This window comes from Halyomorpha halys, unplaced genomic scaffold (genome assembly GCF_000696795.3).
Source record: "Halyomorpha halys isolate HHAL.00 unplaced genomic scaffold, Hhal_1.1 Scaffold859.1, whole genome shotgun sequence".
Taxonomy (NCBI): Eukaryota; Metazoa; Arthropoda; class Insecta; order Hemiptera; family Pentatomidae; genus Halyomorpha; species Halyomorpha halys.
Window position 1 is genome coordinate 719,465 of NW_027115553.1, and position 24,635 is coordinate 744,099.

The window sequence follows — 24,635 nt, forward strand, 5'->3', positions numbered from 1 at the left end:
ATAAATTGTGTGTATATAATTATAATACAATAAAAAGATTCAAAATGCAATGAATCTTTAGACCTGCGGTTCCCAAAGTTTTTCGCAGCAGCACCCCTCGTGAACTTAAAAAATTTACGGCACCCTTGTAGGGCTAAAAGTATTTCGTAGCAATCTTGTCAAGAAAAAAAAAGAATATGTGGCACAATTATCCTTAGAGCGGTTGAATACGTAGAAGAAAAAAATAGTGCAAAGTAAATGCTGGAATACACTTTATATTTGCTATTTCAATTTTAATTTTTTTAAAATAATATTTTGAGAAAGTGGAAGTCGCTTGTGGCACCCCAGGGTGCTCAGCACCGTCTTTGATAGCCATAGCTCTAAACCACTGGTAAACCTTCATTGGCGTTTCGCCAATTCCATTACACTCAGGACAAAAAATCACAAATATCACGAAGATAATAGACAATATGTGTTTGAATGTCGTAGAGTGATGGACTATCTGAAGTTGAAGTGTCTAACTGGACTTTTGGTGAGAGATATGTGCCGCATTTTATCTTCAAATGTGTGATATTTGTGACTGTCTGTCCTAATGATGCTTGAAGAGGCAAAACATCAACTAGTGAGTGGTTTGCGGTAGTTTAGGGACTTTCTGATTTGGATCTTCCGATTGTATTCTTAGTTGATAATAATATATTATTAATTAATTGTTGATAATTCTCCAATTCTGTCTATACTCAGGCGTGAATTCGGTTCAGATACCGAAAGATGAAAAAAAATCTTTCATTAATAAAAATTGTCACTTGAATCATTTTGCTTTTCACTTTTTTGTATAATCTAATATATAATTTATCACAAATTTAAAAAAAATTAATAAATACTAGAAGAGCCCATTTATATATTGTTAGATTTGAGTTTAATCATTTCTCAAATATTTATAAGTTTTGATGCAAATCTTTTGATCTAAGGACCATGTAATGTACTTGTAAGATTTTGTCAGTGTATTACCTTATTTTTCAATGTCTCTGTTTGATTTCTGGATCAAGAACATTTCAGTTGTTTACACTTTACTGATAGATTATACAATGTCTTCAATAAAATAGAATACTTTTACTTTAGAAGTACATGTTTTACATTTGTTATTGCTTTTAATATTTCAGGGATGTGGAATAATTATATATAACACAATACTCTTGAAACAAAAAATTAATAAAAAGAAGTGTAGGAGGTTTTTGTGGTCTCCTTTCTTTCCTCCTTAAAGTGGATTGCTGACAACTGATAAAAAATAAATAAATAGAGACAACTCAGTGAAAGAATCACTTATCGCTTCAGCATTCTTCTTTAGATAGATCTGGTTTATAGGTATAAAAGTCTCATGAAAATGTAGAACACTAAGGTTATAATTCTTTGAAAAGTTTTTAATGATTTAAAAAAACAAAATTGATTGATATTTTCAACTTTTCTTTTCTTTTTTTTTTTTTTATGAAACAAAAATGCTCTTTTATTATTAATGAAAGATGTTTAAAATTTGTATTGTATTTTTTTGCAGATGGTACTCTTGGAAGTAAGTAAAGTCTGCCTTGGTCACAGTCATTATTCTATCTTATAAATCACCTTGACCATTGAGAATTGTTTGGCACCAATTCTTTTTTCAGTGTAAAATTAGCCTAGCCCCAGTAGTAATGCTTCAGTAGAGATTGTATTTTTTAATCAACCCCCACCTTTCCAAGCAGATAAAATACAAATTAAATTAAACAAATAAAAATGTGTTCAGAATGTTTCATTAAATAAATTGTGGGTGAAAATCGATAAGTATTATTTGCTGCTTTATGCTGTAAGCATACATAGGCTTCATTACAATACTGACTAATGCAGTAGAAAACATAAGCTTTTTATCAAAATTGTAGGCACTATTATGGGGTCAATTAGTTTTTTTATATCATTTTAAATTAAAATATAAATCAAAATTAATTTAATTTGGAATAAAAATAATAAAATTAGAATTATGAAAAGAAAATTATGTAACTGGATTATTATTAAAAGAAAAGTCATCAAAAAACAAAAGCCCTTAACCACTCAGTCAAAATCAATAGCAAACTGATCAATATGTTAACAATTCAAGCTTCATGACTACCACATACGACTAAATGACATTACCGAGTACAAACCTACAAAAGAATTTGTCAGTACTAAATTCTATCATGACTAACTAGTCAGACTAAACAACTAGAGATAATACCTTTTATGTCAACAGTAAAACCATATAGGTTGTACTGTAAACTGTCTTCATATATTGCACTGTTGATATTTTACAGAATACATAGAATCCACTGGCAAATTATTTCTTTATTATAATCAGAAATGTAATATACTAGTGAAGCAGTGCCTTGATAACTCCTGAATTAGCAGAAATTCCTATTTAATCAGGGAATGAATAATTTTTATTGTGAGTTAAAAGACTAAATGCTTTTTTGCATAGATTTCAAATAATAACCTACTGTTTTATTTATTCTAGGGCCACTTATATTCAATACAAATAATAAGGTGTAAAATTCATTCATTTAACGCAAAATTAAATCTTAGTCTTCCAGAAAAGTATCAACAGTCATCAGCAGTGGCTAGAAACATTCATAGCCCAAGTTGAAATTCCATATTCTGAGCCTATAAGATTCACTCCTGCACTAAACCTAAATACACAATTATAATTGTGTAAATTGAAAAAATCTACAAGAAACTGACAAATAGGAATTGAAATTATGTATTCAATGTGAAATTGAATTGAAATTAGGTCTACTGTCAATGATTGAACCAATTTTTTCTGCTGTTTATTACTTTCGGGCACATTACAAACCAATGCCTATGTGAAATTTTTACTTGAATATCACTCTGAATTCTTTATTGTCACTTTATTTATTTACTTATTTTAATCAGCATTTATATAAGTGGTCATTAGCTGCTCCTCTATTACTTTATTTTATTTCAATGGATATTTCATTTATGTGGTATTTATTACTCTTAAAGTATATTTATATCTAAAACAAAATATTATTAAATAAATTCTCTAAAGTTTCTAAATACTATTTATTATTGTGACTGTCACAATCAATAAAAAAAAAAATAATGATTAAGTGGGAGTCATGAATAAAATAGAGTAACCTGGTTAAATTTTGAAAGCAACACTAGATGTAACTGTTAAAATTCAATTTATTCACAAAAAATATCCATAACCGATAAATAGGTTTAGGTTTATACAGTTGTTTTTGTGGAACACTCTTTACAGTATTAAACATCAATAATTTTCCACTCGCATTTGCATTATTTTTCTGGATTAACTGTTGAGAAAAGTGCTTTCTCATCAATAACATTAATTTCTGTGTACAATTGACATATTTTTACTGAAGATGAAGCCAATCATTGTTCCTCTTCTATTCATATTTGGGTTGAACAATAAGCTGAGAAACCACAATAGAGTTGATGTGTAGTGATGTTGCCCACTTCAATATTTCTTTTAATTTACTTTCTCTAAAGACAGTAAATACAATTAAAAAAGTAATTACAGGAGCAGAATCTAAGATTTTGTATATTGCATCTTTATTGCAAATACTGCTGATAAGCACAGTTTTAAAAGTAATGAATTGACCAATAGAAAAAAGCATTAAAACAGAAAATCACTTCAAGGATCCCCCAAAATTGCTAAGGATTAATTATTATAGTATGTAATTTGAATTCGTGATTACATTACAATGTTTAAATAATGACTATAAATAAACTGAAGTTATAAAATAATTACTCTTTCAATTGTATAATTTTAAGAGGTTGTTTCATTCAAGAACATTCTGAACACATTATTTAAATAATAACATAAATCATTAAAATTCATAATTTTGATATAATTGTAAAAACGTATCTTAATTAAAACAAATGCTAAAGAGACAAGGTGATACTAAGAATGAAAATGAATTGAATGCTATTTATTTTATTGGGTACTAATCACTCTTTACAGGACTCACTAAATATATGAAATTTTCATCTTTTGTTTTGCTTTGTCTAGAAAATGCTAATTAGAGATCATAATAATATAGATTAACATAGACTTAAAAAGCATAAATGATTATTCCTATAACTGAAAAATTGAGAATTTTTTAAAACAAAAATAAAAAATTTAACTTATTATAACCTTGTGTGCTACCTTATCCTTTGAGGCTGTCTACCTGTTTTGTCTATTTTGGAATGCTTTACTCATAAGCCTCTTTCTATTTGTATTCTTCTTTATTTTATTTTGTTTTAAAAATTTTCTTTCATTATTTCTATCTTTTAACGACTGCTTCATACAATTTTCTATTTTTATTATCGTCTTGATTTGCGTAGCCACCCTAGCAGATACCCGATATGTAGACTTAGATGTCAAATGATAGGGTTGGGGCAAAAAAACATAAATACATTTTAAATGTCTAGCAAAGAAGAAAAGGAGAGCTACAGAAGAAGTAAGCCAAACTTTGAAATTTCTGCTATTTTTCATAATTTACTTTTTTTTTAATGTAGCTTGAAGAAATAGACAGCATATTAATTGTTTTATATTTGGTTGTCTTGAATGATTTTTTTTTTATTATATTGTCTGGATGAGACTAGATAAATTATAGCTTGAGAACTGAAAGGATTTCTTGTAGCGATTTGACTTTTCATTCTTTGGATTTTAATTTTAAGCAACCATGCAATTTTACAGCATTTAAACTTGTTTCGATTATTAAATGGTTCAGTGCATGAATGCATCACATCAATACTAAATGTGATATCCAATTGATATTAAATAGTTTTATTACTCTTCTATAATCAAAATTGATAAAAGGTAAATATATAATATATCTGTATACCTAAAGGTAAATTACAGTAGTTATACATTATACTAATTAATTGTTTCAGCTTAAACAAATATTTTCAGAACGATGGGGTCAAGATATTACTACAGTTCCAGACAAAATTATTATCATTTTAACTATACAATTATTTTTTTAAATTACAATTTCAACAGACCAAGATGATTTTAATATTATCATAAAATTCTAAGGCACATATCTTCAATATTGCAAATATTTTAATAATTTTATAATATGAAAATAAATAATTACAATAGTAGATTTATAAAACAATCTTTGTATATCAGGAACCCTTTTGGTAACATTAGGTAATTAACAGAACCCCTAAATTAGCGTTTGACACAAATAGAGTGTCATATGCCGTGTTTCAGCAAAACCTAAGAAGGTCTGGGATACCTTCTTAAATTATTTTGTGGAAACCTTGATAGAGGCTCATGGAACCCAGGTTGGGAAACACTGACCTACACTGTCAATATTGAGAATTGTCTCAAGTTTCGCTGGTCACAAGTGCATATTATATACTGTCTGAAATATTGTCAACTATATTTATTAAGTGTCTATTGGAGCTTAAAGTGTTTTTAAAATCCAGAGATAGGCTATAATTTTACATTTTTTCTACTATGACATTCTTTTGTTTTAATTATTTGTCTAGAGACAAGCATGTAAATTTCTTTGTACAAGCTCTAGGTGCGACCAATGATTACTTGGGATACCCAATGGTATCTATCATCTCTTCTTATTGATTCAGGACAGATTAACCAATTAAACGCCTTTTTAGGTAGCCTATCATAAGGCATGAAGTTCAAATTCATGAAAATCTTGATTGGGTTGCCTCCTGTGTTCTGATCAGTCTCCCTCCAATTTCAATTGAGAGAAAAGAGCTTTTCCCAAAAGCCTGAGATCAAAAGCCTTCTTTAGATCATTAAACACTGCAAATAAATAGTTACCTTCTGAACTTAAAATTATATCAATTAAGGACTTCAAGGTAAATATCTGATCTATACATCCCCTATCACTCCTAAAGCCCGCCAGTTCTTCAATAATAATGCCCCCCAATTCACAAGGGTTGCTGGCAAACAACTTAGTCATATTGTGAAATATGGACTCATATGAAGTAACTTTTTTATACTTGGCTGATTTCCTGTAGTGATTTCTTGCTACAATATATATCCACTTAACATATTTGTAGCTGATTTAAATTTAGACAACCTTTAATACTTTTTATCTAACTCTTTTTTAGTATTTCTGCATTCTCAATCGTACCATGGCTATTTAGATTTCAATATTGATTCTGAAGCTGTTGTTGTCCAGATCAAGCTTCCACTAAATTCTCTGAATATTTAGAATGCAGATATATTCTTCCTGACTGGTACATGTGAACTCTAAAGTCCATAATCTTACCCTTATCCCACCTAAAGTAAGCATATGTTTGACTAGTTACTGCCGGATGTGAATCAGTAATGGAAGCACTTATAAGGAATATGGACTGTGGTTAGGCAAGCTAGATAGTCGAGGAGCTCAGATATAAGAATCATACTTAAGAACGAGGGTCAGTAAGCCTTCGAGGCCCTACCTTCAAGGCTTTTATTTTTAATGAGGGCTTTACTTGAATAAGAGATATAATCATTCAGCTAAAAGATTAGGTCAAAATTATCATGTGTAACCCATGTCTCTACAAAATATAGGACAGGACCCATTCTTAATAATTCACACTCAGAGGTACTTATGGTAAATAAGTTTTCATAACCATTTATGTTATAAAAAAAATATTTTATACTTTTTTATTAATGTGTAGTGAAACGCTATATCATTTCACTGTTATAACAGACAATAAGTATTCATAGTGCATTAGTTATTTTGTTATTTAATTCAATAATTAATGAACAAGTTTTTTTTAAATCAAATTTTAATTTGTTATAATCAATTTAGTAATCATGAAATGCTTAGAATGTGTTCAAAAAACATTTTACAAATAGAAAAAAAAAGCAAATTAATAAAAAAAAATGTTTAAAATATTTAAAGAATTTAAATTTAAATTTTACATAGTTCTGATGAAATAGATGAAAAGACTATTGCAATAATACATGATTACAAACAATATACCAATACAATAACCGAAAATTGTCCTAACAGAGATATGACAACTGGTTCTTTTCCTCTAAATATAGATTATTACCAATCCATAATAATTTATCACTTTTTATTTTTCTACTGAGAATGAAATAAATCTTATTTTGCAAATATCACATTTTTGTAGAATTGAAAATATGAAATATAACATGATAAAACTTAAACAGCAATTACAATATTGTTCTTAAGTGAGGTAAAACAATACAAAATCAATCCTATTGTGTTTATTTTTGTTGAGAGCTTGTGTAAAGAATGTTCCAGCAACGGATGTTGGGATCAGAGCCTATAGAACACGGGATTAATTTATACTTTATTTAATACATTCATATTCCACCCTGGGATTAGGATCCACCTTCTCTAGAGTATAATCTCTTCAGGTTCAATAAATAACTGAGAAAATTTATTTATATAATCAGCACACAAGGTGTAATTAACCATTTTAGAAATATTTGTTCATAACATAATTTAAAAAAAAAAAGTATTTTATTAGATTGTAATATTCTGTTTTTATTGTCCTATATATAGGAATTTTGGAACCAAAAAAAAAATTTTTAATTTTTAAATTATTTCTTATAATAAAATATGACTATGAATACAAAAATTATATCACCTCTAAACATCGTTAATAAGTTTCAATGATAATAAATCTAATACAATCAATATCACTGTTGTGATATTATATCACAGTGACATTATATCACTGTGGAGGAAAAGACTCAAATCAATGTGAAATAAAGTACCATTCATGAAATATTTTTCAATATGAGAATTTTTTGTTTGCAAAAATTTTCAATGTTTTATCTTTAAAATTGTCTCAAAACCTCCTTTACTTTTTTTTTTTTTTAAACAAATAACAGCTGTTGGGTTGGGAGACAGATCTAATAAATAAAAAAAAATTGAAATTAGAAATTTTGCATTCATTATTGAAAGCTTTATTAAATATTTTTCCACAATTAATAAATATTAAGTAAGTTTCTTCCAGTATAAAATCAATAAATAAAGAAGGGTCTGCCTTATCTATAAAATAGTTTCTGGCAATTGATTAATTTTCACAAGCTTCCATATGGACCAAAATAATATTTAATATTCTCTAAATTGAACACATTCCCTTAAGCTTAGATACCGAATTTGCCAGATCTGGTATTTTAATATCAACTTTTTTTCTGCTCCAAAATATAATGGCAGTAGACGTCATCCAAGATTATCAAATTCATCTCATTATAACACGGATTTTCCCCAGAAGAGGAAATAATTCCGGCGCCATTTTATCTCAGACAACTTTGTGTGACTATAAGGAATTGTTTAAGACACTTTTTTAATAAAAAGTGGGTTAGTAAACTTTAATTCGGAATATAATATATTATAATTTTATTTTATATTATAATATCAGAGTTGCTTTCGGAAGGACAAAATATAAGCCATAAGCTGCGACAGCTGCCGACAGTAAATTATCTCAACCTGCGGACAGCTATTGGTCCAGGATATTGGCAGGACATGCTGGAGGATATAGTGTCGTCCGATAATTCAGGATACGGAGAGGAGGCAGGATTTAAGTAAATAACTGATAAATATTCATGGGAAGAGGCGCAGTGCGGCAGTCCTTCTTGAGGGCTACTGTACACTAGTCGTCCATCATCCTCAGCCACTCACTGGCATCACTGTCCAAGCCAAGTCTCCTATATTTCTGCTTGTAATTTAACATATATTTATTAATTGACATTAAATTAATCAAAATACTTTAAACCAAGCCCTACATTTCGATTAATTAAAGAGGTCGACTAATTATTGAAGTTGAAAAGGTTCTCAGAAACAATATACAGTGATAAAATCTAGCAGTTTTAAGATCCTGTTAATCGACTCCTATATCCATTAAACATTTAAATATAGTGAAATCAAGCAGAATTCGTTGCTGAATGAAGCAGAGAATGATGATTAAAAGTATATAGAGGTATAACAAACGAAAGCTCCCTTTATACTATAACAATAATAATTTAGTTTCTTTTATAATGCTCATTGATAAGGTTAGGAATTGAGCGTCTATATCCTGACCTTGTATTCGTTGTTATCAGGGTATCATTTGATTAAGTCTCGAGGAATTATGAAGGGTCTACCTCCTAAACTCGTTAATGCCTATCCATTCTACACATTAAGAGTCTAAGAGGATAGAATTCCTGAATGGACAGGAATTTAACCCATTACAAAAAAATGTAATGAAAAACAGCTCGAGGCCACAATTACTTTTCGCATTTATAGATGAAATCAGTACTGGCCTTGAAATGTAGCATCCTCGGATAATAAAGGGCCCCTTACCTTTCTGCAGAAAATTTATATTTTATATAAAACTTTATATTTGTATTCTATTTCATTCAATACATCTCCAATTCAGTTGCTTTAAAAGTGTGGATTAATAATCCAGGATTGAATATTTTTAATTGTTTAAAGGACTAAAGTTGTAAAAGAACAAAAAACAGATAAATGTTTTTTTTAACTTGGAGAGAATTTTCCAACAGAGAAGTTTAGAATGTCGTTTTTCAAATATAAAAATCCATTTTTTCAAAGAGAACCAATTACTTTTTAATCGTAAGTGCTATCTCCCTGTAATAACGAATTTTAAACTTCATCCATGAGAAATAGTAACAATATAAAATAAAAATAACCATTATTTTTATCTTTTACTTTTAAGTAGTATAACACCTACATCGTCATAGCGCATGGTAACATAATGTTAAAAATGAACTTGTGAGGTTCCTTAGAGAAAAACATTTCAACAGCTTCAACTGTATATCATTATTGAGAATGACTTCGATCAGGCAGATAGAGTGGAAAAGAAGAATATATAGGAGAAGTAACTCTTTCCTAAAAGAGAAATTCAGTGAGACCTTTAAACAGAGAGAGTTCTTCCGGAGACCTCTGGTTTGGATCTCGCAAAACGATTCAAACAGAACAAGTAACGCTCTACAAGACATCGGTGTTAATATTAGGCATGTGATTTTGAAGAATATTATTCTAGACTTTCAGGGTATTATCAACCATTAGAACGGTAATTAACAGAGTATATATTTATTTCTAAATTACTACTATTTTTATTTATACTTTATTTGAGTGAACGTAAAATTTTAACATTTGATAATTTGTTTATTTAGGTAAAAGCTTTTAATGAGTTAAGAATTTGTGAAGGGTCACTGGAAAAGAGAAATACGGAATTAATAAGTGTGAAGTAGTAAAATTAATATTAACAATAGCAAAAAACAGACGTAATAAAAGTAGTTCATTTTGACCATTCTGCAAAAAGTAGTTTTGACAAGAGAATTCCAAATTATTTTTTTTTAAATATTTGTACATCATTATCAAGAGAATATTCAGTATTTCTTTCTATTGACTTTTTCTCATTACTTTAAAAAAAAAGTAAAGTCAATTTATACAATACCAAAATGCAAAATCCGAACAGGTGTAAAAAAAAACTACTTTTTTGAGCAAACTCAGCATGCAATAACATCTTTGTAATTAATTTCACAAGTTTAAAGGACATTTTAACTTCCCAATCTATAGGCAAGTTATTGTTATCACCATGAAAATAAAAAGTGGAATATTTTACACAGTTTTGATATGGGGTAATTTAATTCCAATGAATGTGTTCATAATATACTTTGTTGGAATTAGAAATACATAACAACTATAGTGTAAATCATTTGATTCTTTAAAACTAATTTAAAAACATTTTACTTATACATCCGTATAATTGATGTCCCTTTAAAGACTTCTCGTAATATAAAATTTTGAAATGATTGTATACGATTTCTTCTAAATTTGGCAACATGGGAAAACATGAATCGGATATGGGACCAATTAGGTACCAACTCGCACAATCCCTGAAAATTTCGACAAAGTCGGATTTTCTATTAAAGCCGGAAGTTATTTTCGTTGAAGTTTTTTTAATCATTTATATTCCAATTAGTTTTTTTTTTTTTAGCCTCCCCAGGGGAGCACGAACCACCAATCTTTCGGCTGTTAATCGAAAAAAAATTTTAAAAACCAAAACAAACTAAAAAAAAATTATTTATTTTAAATCACACCTCAATAGCTTAGTATTAAACCCGGATATCCTATCAAAAATCCTTAGAGACGAAGATAAAACAATAAAATTAGTATTTCAGTTTTTAAAATCACAAGATTTACTTTCATAAACATAACATCGAACAGGAGAAAAATAAAATGAAACATATGTAAGTAAAAATAAATAAGGAACTAATAGCGTTGATGACAGGTGATGTTTTACGCCATTAAACAAAAACAAACAATTAATATACCCTGGTTTGAGTTAATTGTTACCTAAGGTCTAGATGAGATAAAAAGGTGAATTGGTGAAAATTATACTTTTTTTTTTTAAGTTCATAATTTGGGTATTGAATTTATATACAGTGTAATCTCGGCACTCCGAACTAATTGCTGGGAGGAATTCGGATTACATAAAGTATAATAAAAATTATCACTCTCTCTCTCTTTCCACTAACCTTTCGTCAGGTGTTACGTGTCGTTGGTCCCACATAATGTTTATTTATTTATTTAAATAAACAAATAAAATTATTCTAATAAATAAGGTCCCACGAAATGAAAGCTTGAATTAGAATAGATAACCCTTCTCTCCCATTATATTTTTACATTATATGTATAGCACCTATTTTAGACTGTCACAAGCCGTATTTTGGGCGGCCACAATTTTGTTTTCTTTTACATCCTTAGCAATGCTAAGCGATGATTTAATTTGTACTGTTAATTAAATTAGTTTTAAAGAATCGAATGATTTACACTATAGACGTTATGTATTTCTAATTTCAACAAACTATATTATGAACACTTTCATTGGAATTAAATTACCCCATATCAAAACTGTGTAAAATATTCCACTTTTTATTTTCATGGTGATAACAATAATTGTTTTTTTTTTGTTTAATGGCGTAAAACATCACCTGTCATCAACGCTACAAGTTCCTTATTTATTTTTACTTACATATGTTTCCAGCGCTCAAATTAAGCTAGTTAAATTTACTATAAAATAGTTAATAATGTTTATCTATGTAGGAGTAGTAATTTTTATGATATTTGACAAAATAAACTCACTAAATGATAATTTCTAGTTGTTCCTATAAGATATTGGATTTTTGAAAAAATATATCTCTAAATCCATAATGCGCATATATGTCTGCCAACACTCAAAATAAAGGAAATGTAACTTTCTATAAAATAAAGTAGTTTATGAAACTTATCTTCGTAGGTGTAGTAGTTTTTATGATATTCCCATATGAATATAAATTTGTCCGAACAACTATAAATCAATTTATTTTAGCAAATTTCATGTAAACTATTACTCCTACGAAGATAAACATAATAAAATACTTTATAGCTCATTAGACTAGCTTTAATTTGAGTGTTAATAGACATCTGTACGTCAAATGATTTTTGAGATATACATTTTTCAAAATAAATTCACAAACTACTGATCTTTAAATACGTCCCATACAACATTTTTATGAAATGTAGCTTTTTAAAAAGCTATATCTCGAAAACTAATGTAAATAAATCTATTAGGGCTCATATTTTAGCAAATTTACTCTTCTTTGAATGACGTTCTCTTAGGTTTTCTTGTGTTGATCCTACTTTTTATGATATAGAGCTCAGAATGAAAAATTATTTTTTTTATCGCTTTGAAACAGCAGCCATTTGTATTCCCCCTACCTATACTTGGCAGACTCATCAATTTCGACTGTTAATTATACATAGTTTTCATTAAAGTAATCACAAATTGGAGTGAGATAACTGCCATTTTTTCTTCCTGGGGTGTAAGCTGGGTGTAGGCTGCCTTATGGGTTTTGAATACTCTGGAAGAATTGATTGAAGAATTGAACTCTGTTCGTTTGGCATAGCACTCTAGACCTATTTTACATTTTAACTGAAAATACAGAACTAATTCAAAACACATCATTCCCTCTCTTGCGTTAGCTCCTCGTTCAATGCAGATCGATTTACTCACCTCCAATTTATTTAATTTAGCGCCGAATGCCATTAGGAAGAGAATTCCCATACAGGGACGATGGTGAAATATCCACTCTGGCTGAATGTGAGATTCATTATCCTTTTTCATTTATTTGTTGAAACAATATTAACTGGTAACGAATAAGATCTCGATACAAATAAAACACAGATACTTGTCTATTATAAGCAATGCATATAATAACTTCAGGGGTATCCAAAAAAAATTAATTTCACAGGAACGAGTAGTGAAATATCTACAACCGGTTACAACGAGTCTAGGACTCGTTATGCATATTAATTTTTTTTTTACGTATAAAGTAATAATTCTACTAGCTTAAGAATTAGATAATGTTGTAAATAAAAATTTGAGTGCCTTTTCTATCATAAATAATTTATAAGGCCATTAACAATTATTTAGTGATATAGTGAACGAGTGCTTACTTTAAGAAAAAATATGGCCTATAAGGTTGGGAATTAAGTATATTTCGGCTTTAAAAAGTGATTTAAATTAATCGGGATGCTTAGAACCATTAAAAATGTTATCAGAACTGAAGAATAGTCATAAATCCTAACAAATCACTTATCACTCGTGAACCTACAAAAATCACTTAAACTCTCCTTAGACAATGTTTAATAGATTCAGATTCCAAAGACCATTTTCCTTATACTAAATCTTGACAAGAACCTTACGCTGAATCCTTCCACAAGACTATAAATATCGTCAGAATACGAGCTAATTATAAAAAAATTGTTCCTAAATCTTTTAATGAATTTATTTATCCACTACAAATTAAAGAAAGTAGACATTCAGAAATACTTGCAGGGTATTCCTCATTGGTCGGGAATATTCTGTCAGAATTAATAGCACAAAATCCACCATTAGACAAATCTATGACTAATCCACAAAGTTCTGTTTTCCCCTCATGCTCCTCAACTTTTATTTTTATGTTATCATACAGACCACACATACCTCTATAGCTATGTTTTCTGAAGATACCGTGTTTTTTTTTTTGTTCTTTTCAAGTGACATTATAATGGCCAGAAATATACTACAGACTCACCTCGATGATCTGGAACAATATTTTATCAAAGGATGATAAGTTCCAATATTTAAAAACGCACTTCAAAATTCCTTGACGCTTATTAAACTCACCTGAATTGATTCCCAAATGTAAATAATTGCAATAGAGGCATGCCTGTGAAGCAGGAATCTACCTCGAAGTTAATTGTGATCATCACTTTACTTGGAATCACCAAATCAATACCAAAATTAACCCGAACCTAAGCAAGATTAGCAATTCTGTATCCTACGGTTAATACAAATTCTGGATTAAAACCAGATTTAACCATCTTTATCTACAAAATAATATCAAAGTCATCACTGTTGTACGGATCTGAAGTCAAGAAAACAAAAAAGCAACCATCTTAAAACAAGTTCCTGAGAGTCGCATTGATTCCTCCTGACTTAAAATAAACAGCCAGCTTCATCAATGATTTCATCAAAACGCGGCTCACAAAATTCCTAATTATTTTTAATTGCTCCCTCTAATGAAGTTATTAACCAAATTACCCTATTGTATTGGTAAATCTCACTCATACAATATTATTATTTTTTTTAATAGTAACAATGATAATTAGAAAATACAGGAGCCTCGGTAAAATACATCATATAAATAAGCTGATTATTAACAAGATTGCATCTACCAGGATATAGTGACTTACAACGGCGGCAATCCAACCACATCTCCATTCATTTATTAATTTATTGTTCATTATTAATTTATTCTTATTTTTATTGTTACAGTATTTTTTCTACATGTTTGATTTATTTTTTGTATCCTTTATTTTTCACAAATTATTTTTTCAGCATAAGCAGATTGTTTATTTTATTAATTCTATAAATATCATTGGATTTCTTTGTTATATTCTATTTCACTCTCTAGTCACATAACTATTATTATTTTCATTTATTTATTGTTTATTTAAAATTTATCTTTATTACTTATTATTTTGCAATATTTACAGCACTATACATAGTTAGGAGTGTCTTTTACATGAGACTATGCCCCCATTAGCAACTGTTAAAAGAAACTAGTAAAATGCAAAATAACCGTGTAAGGCCCAACAGACCGATATAAATAATAATAATAAAAAAATAACGTGCTTTAATTCCATATCCTGTTGTATTTTGATTTGAATTCCGTATGATGTCGGATTGAAACGTGTAAACGTGAATCAGAACAAGCACTTGTTTTCCGTTTTGTTCTTCGAAAATTTTGACGTTTTTATTGAATGTTTTCCGAAGCATTGTTTGATTTTTGTGTTACTATATTGTGCATTACATAGTGTTGTGGATTTCATGATACTGTGAAAACACACACTTGAATATATATAAATGGAATAAGATCCAGGTGCGGTCAAATAAAACTCAAATAGTAATAATTATTTTAAGACTAATATTTAATAACGATTAGCAACTGTTAAAAGACTGTGGCTCAATTAAAATAGGTATTACAATTTGAGTTTTATTTGAACGTACCTGGACCATATTCCATTCATTAATACACACGGTCAATCTGCGATCTTTCAGTATGACACATGAATATAGTTTAATAATTAATTTTATTAACTCATGTAGCTATAAAATGATGCTATGAAATATGATTGGCATAAAATAAAATATAGGCTCCTCCTCATAATAAAATGAATCAAACAGGTAATGAAAACAAGTAGTATTTAAAATATTTTAAATTATTTCAAATTAATAAACATTAGCTCTCAGAGAAAATTCTCGATAAAGCCACTTCTCCCGCCATTTTTGCAATCATTAATGAATTAGAAATGAAAAACGTTGTTTTGTCGCGGGGGAAGTTGGGGCTTCATCCAAACAATGCATGAAAGCAATTTTTTAATTTTCGTTTTTCAATTTCGGGCGCTTTTTAAATATTGCTCGATTTAATTAAAGTCTTCCCGTTTTGAGTAAATATTTCAAAAGTGATATGGGACCTAGGGGTCTTAGTGGGGCGGGTTCGGCTGGGAAGGATTGTCTTTCTCTTTTGTGTTATTATCTCCTTCCAAAGATTGTGATGTGTCCAACAGGGACCAACCTACTCACTATAATTGTCTGTTTGAAAAGATAGATAAGTGAAGTTACATGGTAGGGCAGGAGATATACGGCAAACAAAGATATAATTTGTATTTTGTATATATACCTATGTATTATATATTATTGTATTTTGCATTTAAATGAAAATACCTCAAGGTAGTATTCTCGGTCCCATTCTTACCACGTATGCTGATGACACATGTGTGCTCACAGTTAGTAATAACCCTTTGATTGCATCCCAAACTCTCCAGTCCCATATCAAAATCCTCGAAGAATGGTGTCGAAATTGGAGGATAAAAATAAATCCCAACAAATCACATTTACTCTTCGTCGTAAACCTGCCGGCTCCCCTACAGTATACTTTAATAATGTGGGTCTTACCCCTGTAGAACAGATTCGTTATCTTGGACTACATCTTGACAAACGACCAGCCTGGAATCCTCAAACAAGACTGAAAAGACAGGAAACTGCACGCAGATTCCGACTATTACAGCACTTACTAGACAAACGGTCTAAACTTCCAACTCATTACAAAAGACTGATCTACATGACAATAATAAGGCCCATCTGGACATACGGAGTTGAGCTTTGGGGCTCCACTAAACCTTCGAATTCCTCTCGTATCCAATCTTTACAATCCAAAATCCTTCGTAAAATCCTCAATGCTCCTTATTTTGTTACTAATAAAAGCATTCATAAAGACCTTAATGTTCCTTATGTAACCGATCTAGCCCGAACCCGATATTATTCCTTCCATAATAAACTCCCTAACCACCCAAACCCACTCGTTTCTAACCTTGCTTCCTCTTTTATTCCTGGCAATCCTCCGAGGCGCCTGAAAAGAAGATGGCCTCGTGACCTTATATTGTAAACTGTTTTTAGAGTTCTACTACTGGGTAGTTTCTCTACATCCTGTATCATATCATTATGTCATTATGATCAAATTTACTGGTTGTATTTTTTTATACAGTTGTAAATATCAATAAATAAATAAAATAAAAATAAAAAATGAAAATAAAGAGGTTTTGAAAATAAAAGGGCAGGAGAGGAGGGGTTCACACAGTTTTTCAATTTCACGCACTCTTTAAATATTGCTCTATTCAACTGTTTTTATGTTTCCTCTTCATGATTTAAACAAATATTTAAAAAAATAATATAGGACCGTAGCTCCCTTGGGGTCTTAGTAGAGCAGATCCGGCGGAGAAGGACTGCCTTGTTTTTATTGTTTTATTGTAACAATACAAAAAAAAAAAATGTATGGGTAGCATTCACCAATAAACTGGGGTAACCTGGTTAATAATTTCATTAGAAGGAGTTTTCAAAACTATTATTATATTATCCAGAAAAGGCATTCGGAAGTGCCAAATAAGATTAAGTTTTTTATAAACTATTATGAGAGACACTTTGCAGTATTAAACATCACTAATTTTCTATTTACATAACTTTACATTAAGATACATTAGATAATTTTTCTTGATTAACTGTCGTGAAAAGTGCATTCTCATCAATTGTTTTAATATCTGCGTGTGTTTGATATTTGTTCGTCAATGAATAGGCTAACGATTGTTTTATCGTTTATTATCCAAATATGAATGTTTAACTAAAGATGATCCTTGATACCAATAAAACGTTTTGTAAGAAAATGTCTTGCATTTTCCTTATTGTATTTCCAAATTCTTCCAATTCCAATTGACGAGTCATAAAATAACTCTAGAAATTCAAAATTTATGTATTACATTATTCATTAATTTTGCTCGCTCAGATTGGGAAAAGTGGACACTGTGAGCTGCTCTGAATTTGGGAATACTCTTCCTAACACACTCTCCTTTAAATACTAATATGACATGAAAATGGATAATTTACAGACACTTTGTAACATTACCCAGAAGAAAGATAAGGAATAGTACTGGAGATGACTTTTTATAAAACCAACATCGTAATGTAAAACTTTTGCGAAATAATAATGCCAAAAAATAATGCGAGCGAATATTTGGCCACCTGACCCTTCTTGTGTTCGAAAAAAATTCGCGCACCCTTTTTGGGCTAAAACATTTTGAAGCCGTGAACATTATCAAGCTAAGCTGGAAAATATGTAGGAAAAGAAGATAGAATAGTGTGATATAAATGCTGAATAGTACTGTATATTTGTCATTTTAATTTGCAATACTTTTTTTTACTTAATTGTAAAATGTAGAGAAAGTGGTGTTTCCTTGCGGCACCCCTGACATACGCTAGAGGCACCCCAGGTTATTTCAGATTCTGACATCACCAGAATATACGAGGAAATTCTGGTAGTTTCAGAGTTGTGGAAGGATTCCGTGTTAGGTGCTTGTCGATATGCAGTACAAGGTAGAGGGTCTTTTAAACATGGTTTAGCACAATATTGTTAACGGAAACTTTAATAGGGTGGTGTAGGTTGGCGAGGAAGCGTTTAAGTGATTTATAGGAAGTTATTGCAACTGCAAGTTTTGATACCCTTCTTTAATGCTTTTATGCAATCTAATTAATGAAATCTGTTATAACCAAAATACGCTTATTTCCAAATCGTTTCGGCCATAATTAAAAAAGTAATCCTAAATTAAGCGACCATTAGGTATATCACTAGATAATTGGTCTTGGACTTATAAATTACAAAGTACAGAAAAACACTAGTGTTTATTTACATCTTAACCTAAATTTTTACCAATCAGTATTGTTATTTTTTACTAAGACATATGAATAAAGAGTTTTAATTTATGAAATCGGAGGTTTAGTTTTTAATTTATTAACAATGAAACCATTTCCATCCCTCATTGAATTTTTAGCCCTGTGATTTATATCAACACAACCTTTTCAGGCAATAAATATGACAATTTAAAAAAAAAGGAGTTATTAAGATTTTTTAATTTATTTATTGAAATTTATAAGTGTATAAAAAAAATACAATAAGTAAATGTGATGATTGTTTCAGACTATATGATAATTTGGGCAAGGAACCACCCTATGGGGATACTTCAATCATTGGTTTTAATTAGAACATCTCGTGGCCATCTTCTTTTCAGACGCCTCGGAGGATTATTAGGGATTGCTAAGGATGAGAGATTTAGAACTAATGGGTTTTGATGGGTCAGGATTTTGGAATGAAAGGAAGTATATCTATTTCGGGCCAAATCCGGAACGAATGGAATGTTGAAGTCTTTATGGATGATTTTATTTGTGAGGCAATAAAGAGCATCAACGATTCTGGATTGTAAGTATTGGGTACAGGAGGAATTTGATGGTTTGCTGGAGTTCCAAAGCTCGATTCCGTATGGTCTGATTTATTAGCGTATAAGAGTTTTTGCACTAAATGGGAAGTTTAGAGCGTTTGTCTACAAGCAGTTTCTTCTCGTTTCAATCTGATATGGGGATTCCAAGTAAGTCCCTTGTCAAAATGGAGTCCTAAGTAGCGAATCTGATCAACAGACTTTAGAAAGTTTAAATTTAGTTTTGAAAAATATAGTCTTATCCCTATAAAATACAGTATTACCTATATAGTAATTCATGCCACAGCATGGATTATTCTATAGAGGACACCAATCCCATATCCCTAGCCATTTTAGGGAAGCTTCAACAGCAATTCCAAAACTTGTCATTCTTTTTCTTTTTTCTTTAGCCCATTTATTATTATTCTTTAAACCTTTACTTCTAGGCAATTTAAAACGAGTGGACATATCAATAAAATTTACCATATTTCTAATTATATTTGAATAGAAAAACTGTGGAATTTTTAGAAAATCTGGAATGATAAGAGCCAGAAGTGTTTTAAATTGTCATTCCATGGCTGTCAAACCTGTAAGATTTGTTAAATAATATTTTTGGCTATGATTTTTGTTTTACCTAAATGTCATTTCTTGATATTTGTTATTTCGTTGTAAAAATTATAATGTAATTGGAAACCCCAGTAAATAAGAGGAAAAATAATTGAGGCATGGGAAAGGAAAAGGCTGTAGGTGTCAGAAATACGAAAAAGGAAATTTTGACGGGATAACAATGAAGAAACTAGGGTCAATCATCAGAGAGGATAATAAAATAATGAAATTAGCGTTTCAGTTTTTAAAATCAAAAGATTATCTGACACATATATAACATAGGACAATCCTTTCTAAATACTCCACTAATGCCTGTTGAACAGATTCGATACATAGGACTCCATCTTGACAAGAGACTGACTTGGAATCCACATACAAAACTGAAATGACAAGAAACTGCTCGTAGATTCCGATTGCTACACCACTTACTTGACAAACGCTCTAAAAAATTTGGACATATGGAATTGAGCTCTGGGGCTCTTACCAAACCATCAAATTCCTCCTGCATCCAATCCTTACAATCCAAAATCCTTGATGCTCCTTATTACGTTACAAATAAACTCATCCACAAAGACCTTAACATCCCACTCGTTGCAGATTTGGCCCAAACCAGATATGCCTCTTTTCATTCCAAACTCCTTACCCATCCTAACCCATTAATTCTTAATTGTTCATCCTTAACAATCCCTGATAATCCTCCGAGGCGTTTGAAAAGAAGATGGCCACGGGACGTTCTAATTTAAATTAATGCTTGAAGTACCACCAATGGGTGGTTCCTTCCCAAGATTTTCAAGTGTATATGAAACATACACCATATTTACTTATTGTATTTATTATTTGTACAGTTGTAAATCACATTAAATACGTAAAAAAATTAAACAAGGTATAAATAACATTAATTACCAATGATGTTTTATGCCACTTAACAAAAACAAACAAACCAGCGCCAATTGAATGGTAACCACTGGAAGTTCCTATCTTCAACGGTTTAATTCCTAAAGCTGTTTTTTTTTTCTTCATAATTTTAGTACAAAATTGTGGCCAGCTACGTATTTTTCTCAAAACTAGTTTTTCGGCATACATTGCTACTTGAAACGACTCTAAACTGCTGTCACCAACTTGTACAAACGAAATTTGCATTTGATAGGAAATATTATAATATTAAATAGTACTTTTCACACAATGAAGGAGGTGACTAGTGAGAAGGGCATCCAATAGGCCCGAGACAACAAGGGTGAAGCTATCCTATATTCATATTACATCCCTGACCTTTGTCTTTCGGAGACCGGAGCTCCTATGAATTTTACACAGAGTGGAGTTGGTACTCCAAACTTCTAAGGGAGTGTTATTTTGCTATTCTTCTGTGAAGTTTCTAGTGTTCAATGGAAAACTAAAGTTGAAATTGTAGTCAACGGTTCTAGAAGGAAATATGTTTAAGTTTTCATAATATTTTGAGATGATGGTGTGCAAGAATGAAATTGTATATATTAGTTAAACATCTTATTTCACATGGTCTTTACAAACATTTTCGATGTGTAATATGGACCATGTTTTATCATAAGTATCAAATAAAATTATAAAAAATTTGTTACCACCATATAATATTGTTCTATTGTTTAATTTCATAATATATTATAAAACATCATTTCATAATATTTGTTTTCATTTCATTCCATATACATAAATTATTCATATTATTACTATTTTTTTTCAAGAATTTTTGATAAGGCTTAAATTTCACGCACTTAATTAAATCACATTCTATAAGTATAACGTCAATGGAAATCCAACGTGGTGTATCTGAAAATCTTTGGATGAATATATTGTTTTAGAATTTAGATTGCAGTTAATCTAAAATATTTTAGCATTTTCAAATAGTAAGCTAAATATTCAGTTATATCTTTGTGCTAATACGAAAAGAATAGAAAACCACGTTCAAATGCAATATAGTTCAAGATAAGAAAAATTCGCAGATACATCACTTAGGCTATGCACCGTTGACAATCCAATACTTCGTCTAAGAGGGTGAAGTATTATATTCTTATTTATTAAAATTTATTATCTGCAGCAGCAATAAGTAAATATGCTAGTATAGTAATAATAATACAATACATGAAGAGTCCAGGGGTTCAGTACTTCGTAAGGAAGTACAAAGTATAGAACAACGGTTATATGAGGAGATGATTTTTTCCCAATTAACGGTACCCACTTTAAGATGCTAGATTGGACCCCTAGAAGAGCTCCAGAACCCACAGGGTTGACTTAATGTTACACTAATAGAATAAATAATAATCTGCCATGTAGTATAGGAGGAATAAATTTTAGCAACAAATAAGAAAGAAAAAACAAATTAATTAAAACAATGGTTAAATACATAATAAAAAAAAATTGATAGTTACATAGACCACTTCATAAAATATATCTTTTAAGGTAGAATTAGATAAAATATTTTATTAAATGAAATATGGTTTTTAATATTGAGGAATGACTTTTTGATAGGCTCATAGCAGTAAATAAAAAGGTATCAAAACAGGTGAGAAGATTAAATATCACGCCAGTTAAATTTGAATGCTCTTTTATTTCATTTAGCCAATATTCATAAAATATAGACATAAAACGCAAAATCAAATGAAAAGTGGTGCTATCACTCGTTCTGGAATGAGAGCGTTTTAATTTAAAATTAGCTCCTCAAAATACCTCGAATAAAAAGCATAAATAATTTTTATAATAATTAAGACATTGATTAAATAGCGGTTCTATTGGGAATTTTAGGAAAAATAGGTGTTTATACTATGTAGCATATATTAAACACACATTTCTACGTAGAATAATGTCTAATTTTTCTAAAAACTAAATTAAGAAAGAAAGAAAACAGAAATTGAGATTTCTCATCTGAAATAGGATTAAATAATAATTAGACTCTGATTTTCACCATCCAAAATTTCTTCAACCGAAATGCATTATAGATCAAATATTTATAAAATAAACATCATAGAAATATATCATAAACTAAACTAATACTAGAAATAATTGTAATTGTGGACTCACTGATAATTTATTTTTTAATTAAACAGCATTTACTGTACAACGACAAATACTGTGTTGAAAATATAATGAAAGGGTTTCAAATTTTAATAATGAAACAAAAATGTCATTTTCTCATCCAGTCACGATTCACGACAAGTGAAATATTTTAAAAAGATAAAAATTAAATGCAATGAAGATATCAAGGGAGGTGGTCGGCTAATAAGGCAGCAGGCTATTTCTGGATATAGAAAGGAAATAAACTTGGTAATATTTACGGAAGAAAAACGTAAAAAACCAATTCTTGAGGTAAATCAACTTCTAATAATTTCATTAAAAGATATGTCTCCCTAATTACGATGTGTGCTAAAACTGGGAAGCTTTTACTAAAGTCTGAATAGATCATTCAACACCTTTTGGATTTGTTTTCAACAACTCTAATTTGTTATAGTTTACATTTTCTAGTATAATTATTAAAATATTAATTATTATAATTAAAAAGTTTCATGAATTATTACAAGTAAATACTTAAAAATGACGCAAGACAATTACCGGCCTGAGTGTACTGACAGACCGTATCAGCTGATTGTGTCGAATCAGGTGATTGATAGAGATATACTGGACTGAATAAAGCCATTCTATTTCTGGAACCCGTGAGATTCATTTCATACCATTTTCACTATTTTTTTCACTGTTTTATCTTGACGATACTTAAATAGTGCCGAAACATGAACTTTCGGATACCTAAACAATTTTTAGTCTCAAGACAAAAAAATTTTGTTTTTCTATGTTCTCTCTGAATTATGGCAAGTAACGGAACAGTGAGAGCTGCAGTTCTAAACATCGAGGGTCTGAACTTCAACTACGCACCTCCAGCAGCAGCCAACCACCCTCTAGCAGCAGGAAACCACCTCCAGCAGAGATTCAGCCTCTACCTGAAGTCTCTTTAAGCAAGCTCAATGCCACGACGCTTGAATGGATTGAAGTCCGCACGGCAACCGCTCAGGACTTAAGAAAGGCGGTTTCCGACCTTGAAAGGTTTACCGAGAGACGGGAGAACTAAGCCATATCCTAATAGGGGGTGATCGACTGATGAGTCGAATAGAAGCGAGGACAGCCGAAAACCTGCTCGACAGCGAGGATGCTCAGGCGTTAAGGGTAGCAGTCGTCTGTAGGGTGAAAAGAAGTATACTCAATCAAATTCAAGCGGATGAGGAGAAACCTTGGAGCGTGAGGAAGGCGAGATTTAGGAAGGAATTTGGAGGAGGACGGTGGGCCCAAGAAGAGGACATATTTATGATGATTAGAGAAGCGAAGAAACCGAGACAGTCTGATGGGCAGTATGCCGCGGAACTCCTGGCACGCTACAACAGAATCGCCGATAAACTCAGCGAAATGATGGAGACAATTCAGGTACAGGGTCGGATGCAATTCCTATCCAATGTACTGTCGAGAGAACGCTCTTTCGTAGAGTGTGCTCAGGATCTTATGGACACAAGCACTCGGAATCTAGAATGTATGGTGAAAAACCAGGATGGAAGAGGATTATGTACAATCGGTGCCACCTGGTACCCCTCAACAATTTGCTAAGGAAGGGTAGTGCGATAGTAATGACGCCGGCCATTGAAGACAATATACGAAAATGTATGTTTCCTGACTTTT

The 24,635-nt window shown here is 30.5% G+C and overlaps 1 protein-coding gene across 4 annotated transcripts in view; it reads left to right on the forward strand.

Annotated features, from left to right (window-relative positions):
- The window catches only part of LOC106686667 (cyclic nucleotide-gated channel alpha-3), a 358,981-nt gene that overhangs the window by 296,541 nt on the left and 37,805 nt on the right, over nucleotides 1-24,635 (forward strand). For 2 of the 4 annotated variants that reach the window (XM_067052577.1, XM_067052578.1), the window contains exon 6: nucleotides 1,529-1,543. The exons of the other annotated variants lie outside the window; for them this stretch is intronic. In XM_067052577.1, coding sequence (XP_066908678.1) covers nucleotides 1,529-1,543 — 15 coding nt within the window. The remainder of the gene's footprint in view (nucleotides 1-1,528; nucleotides 1,544-24,635) is intronic. 4 annotated transcript variants of the gene reach the window in all.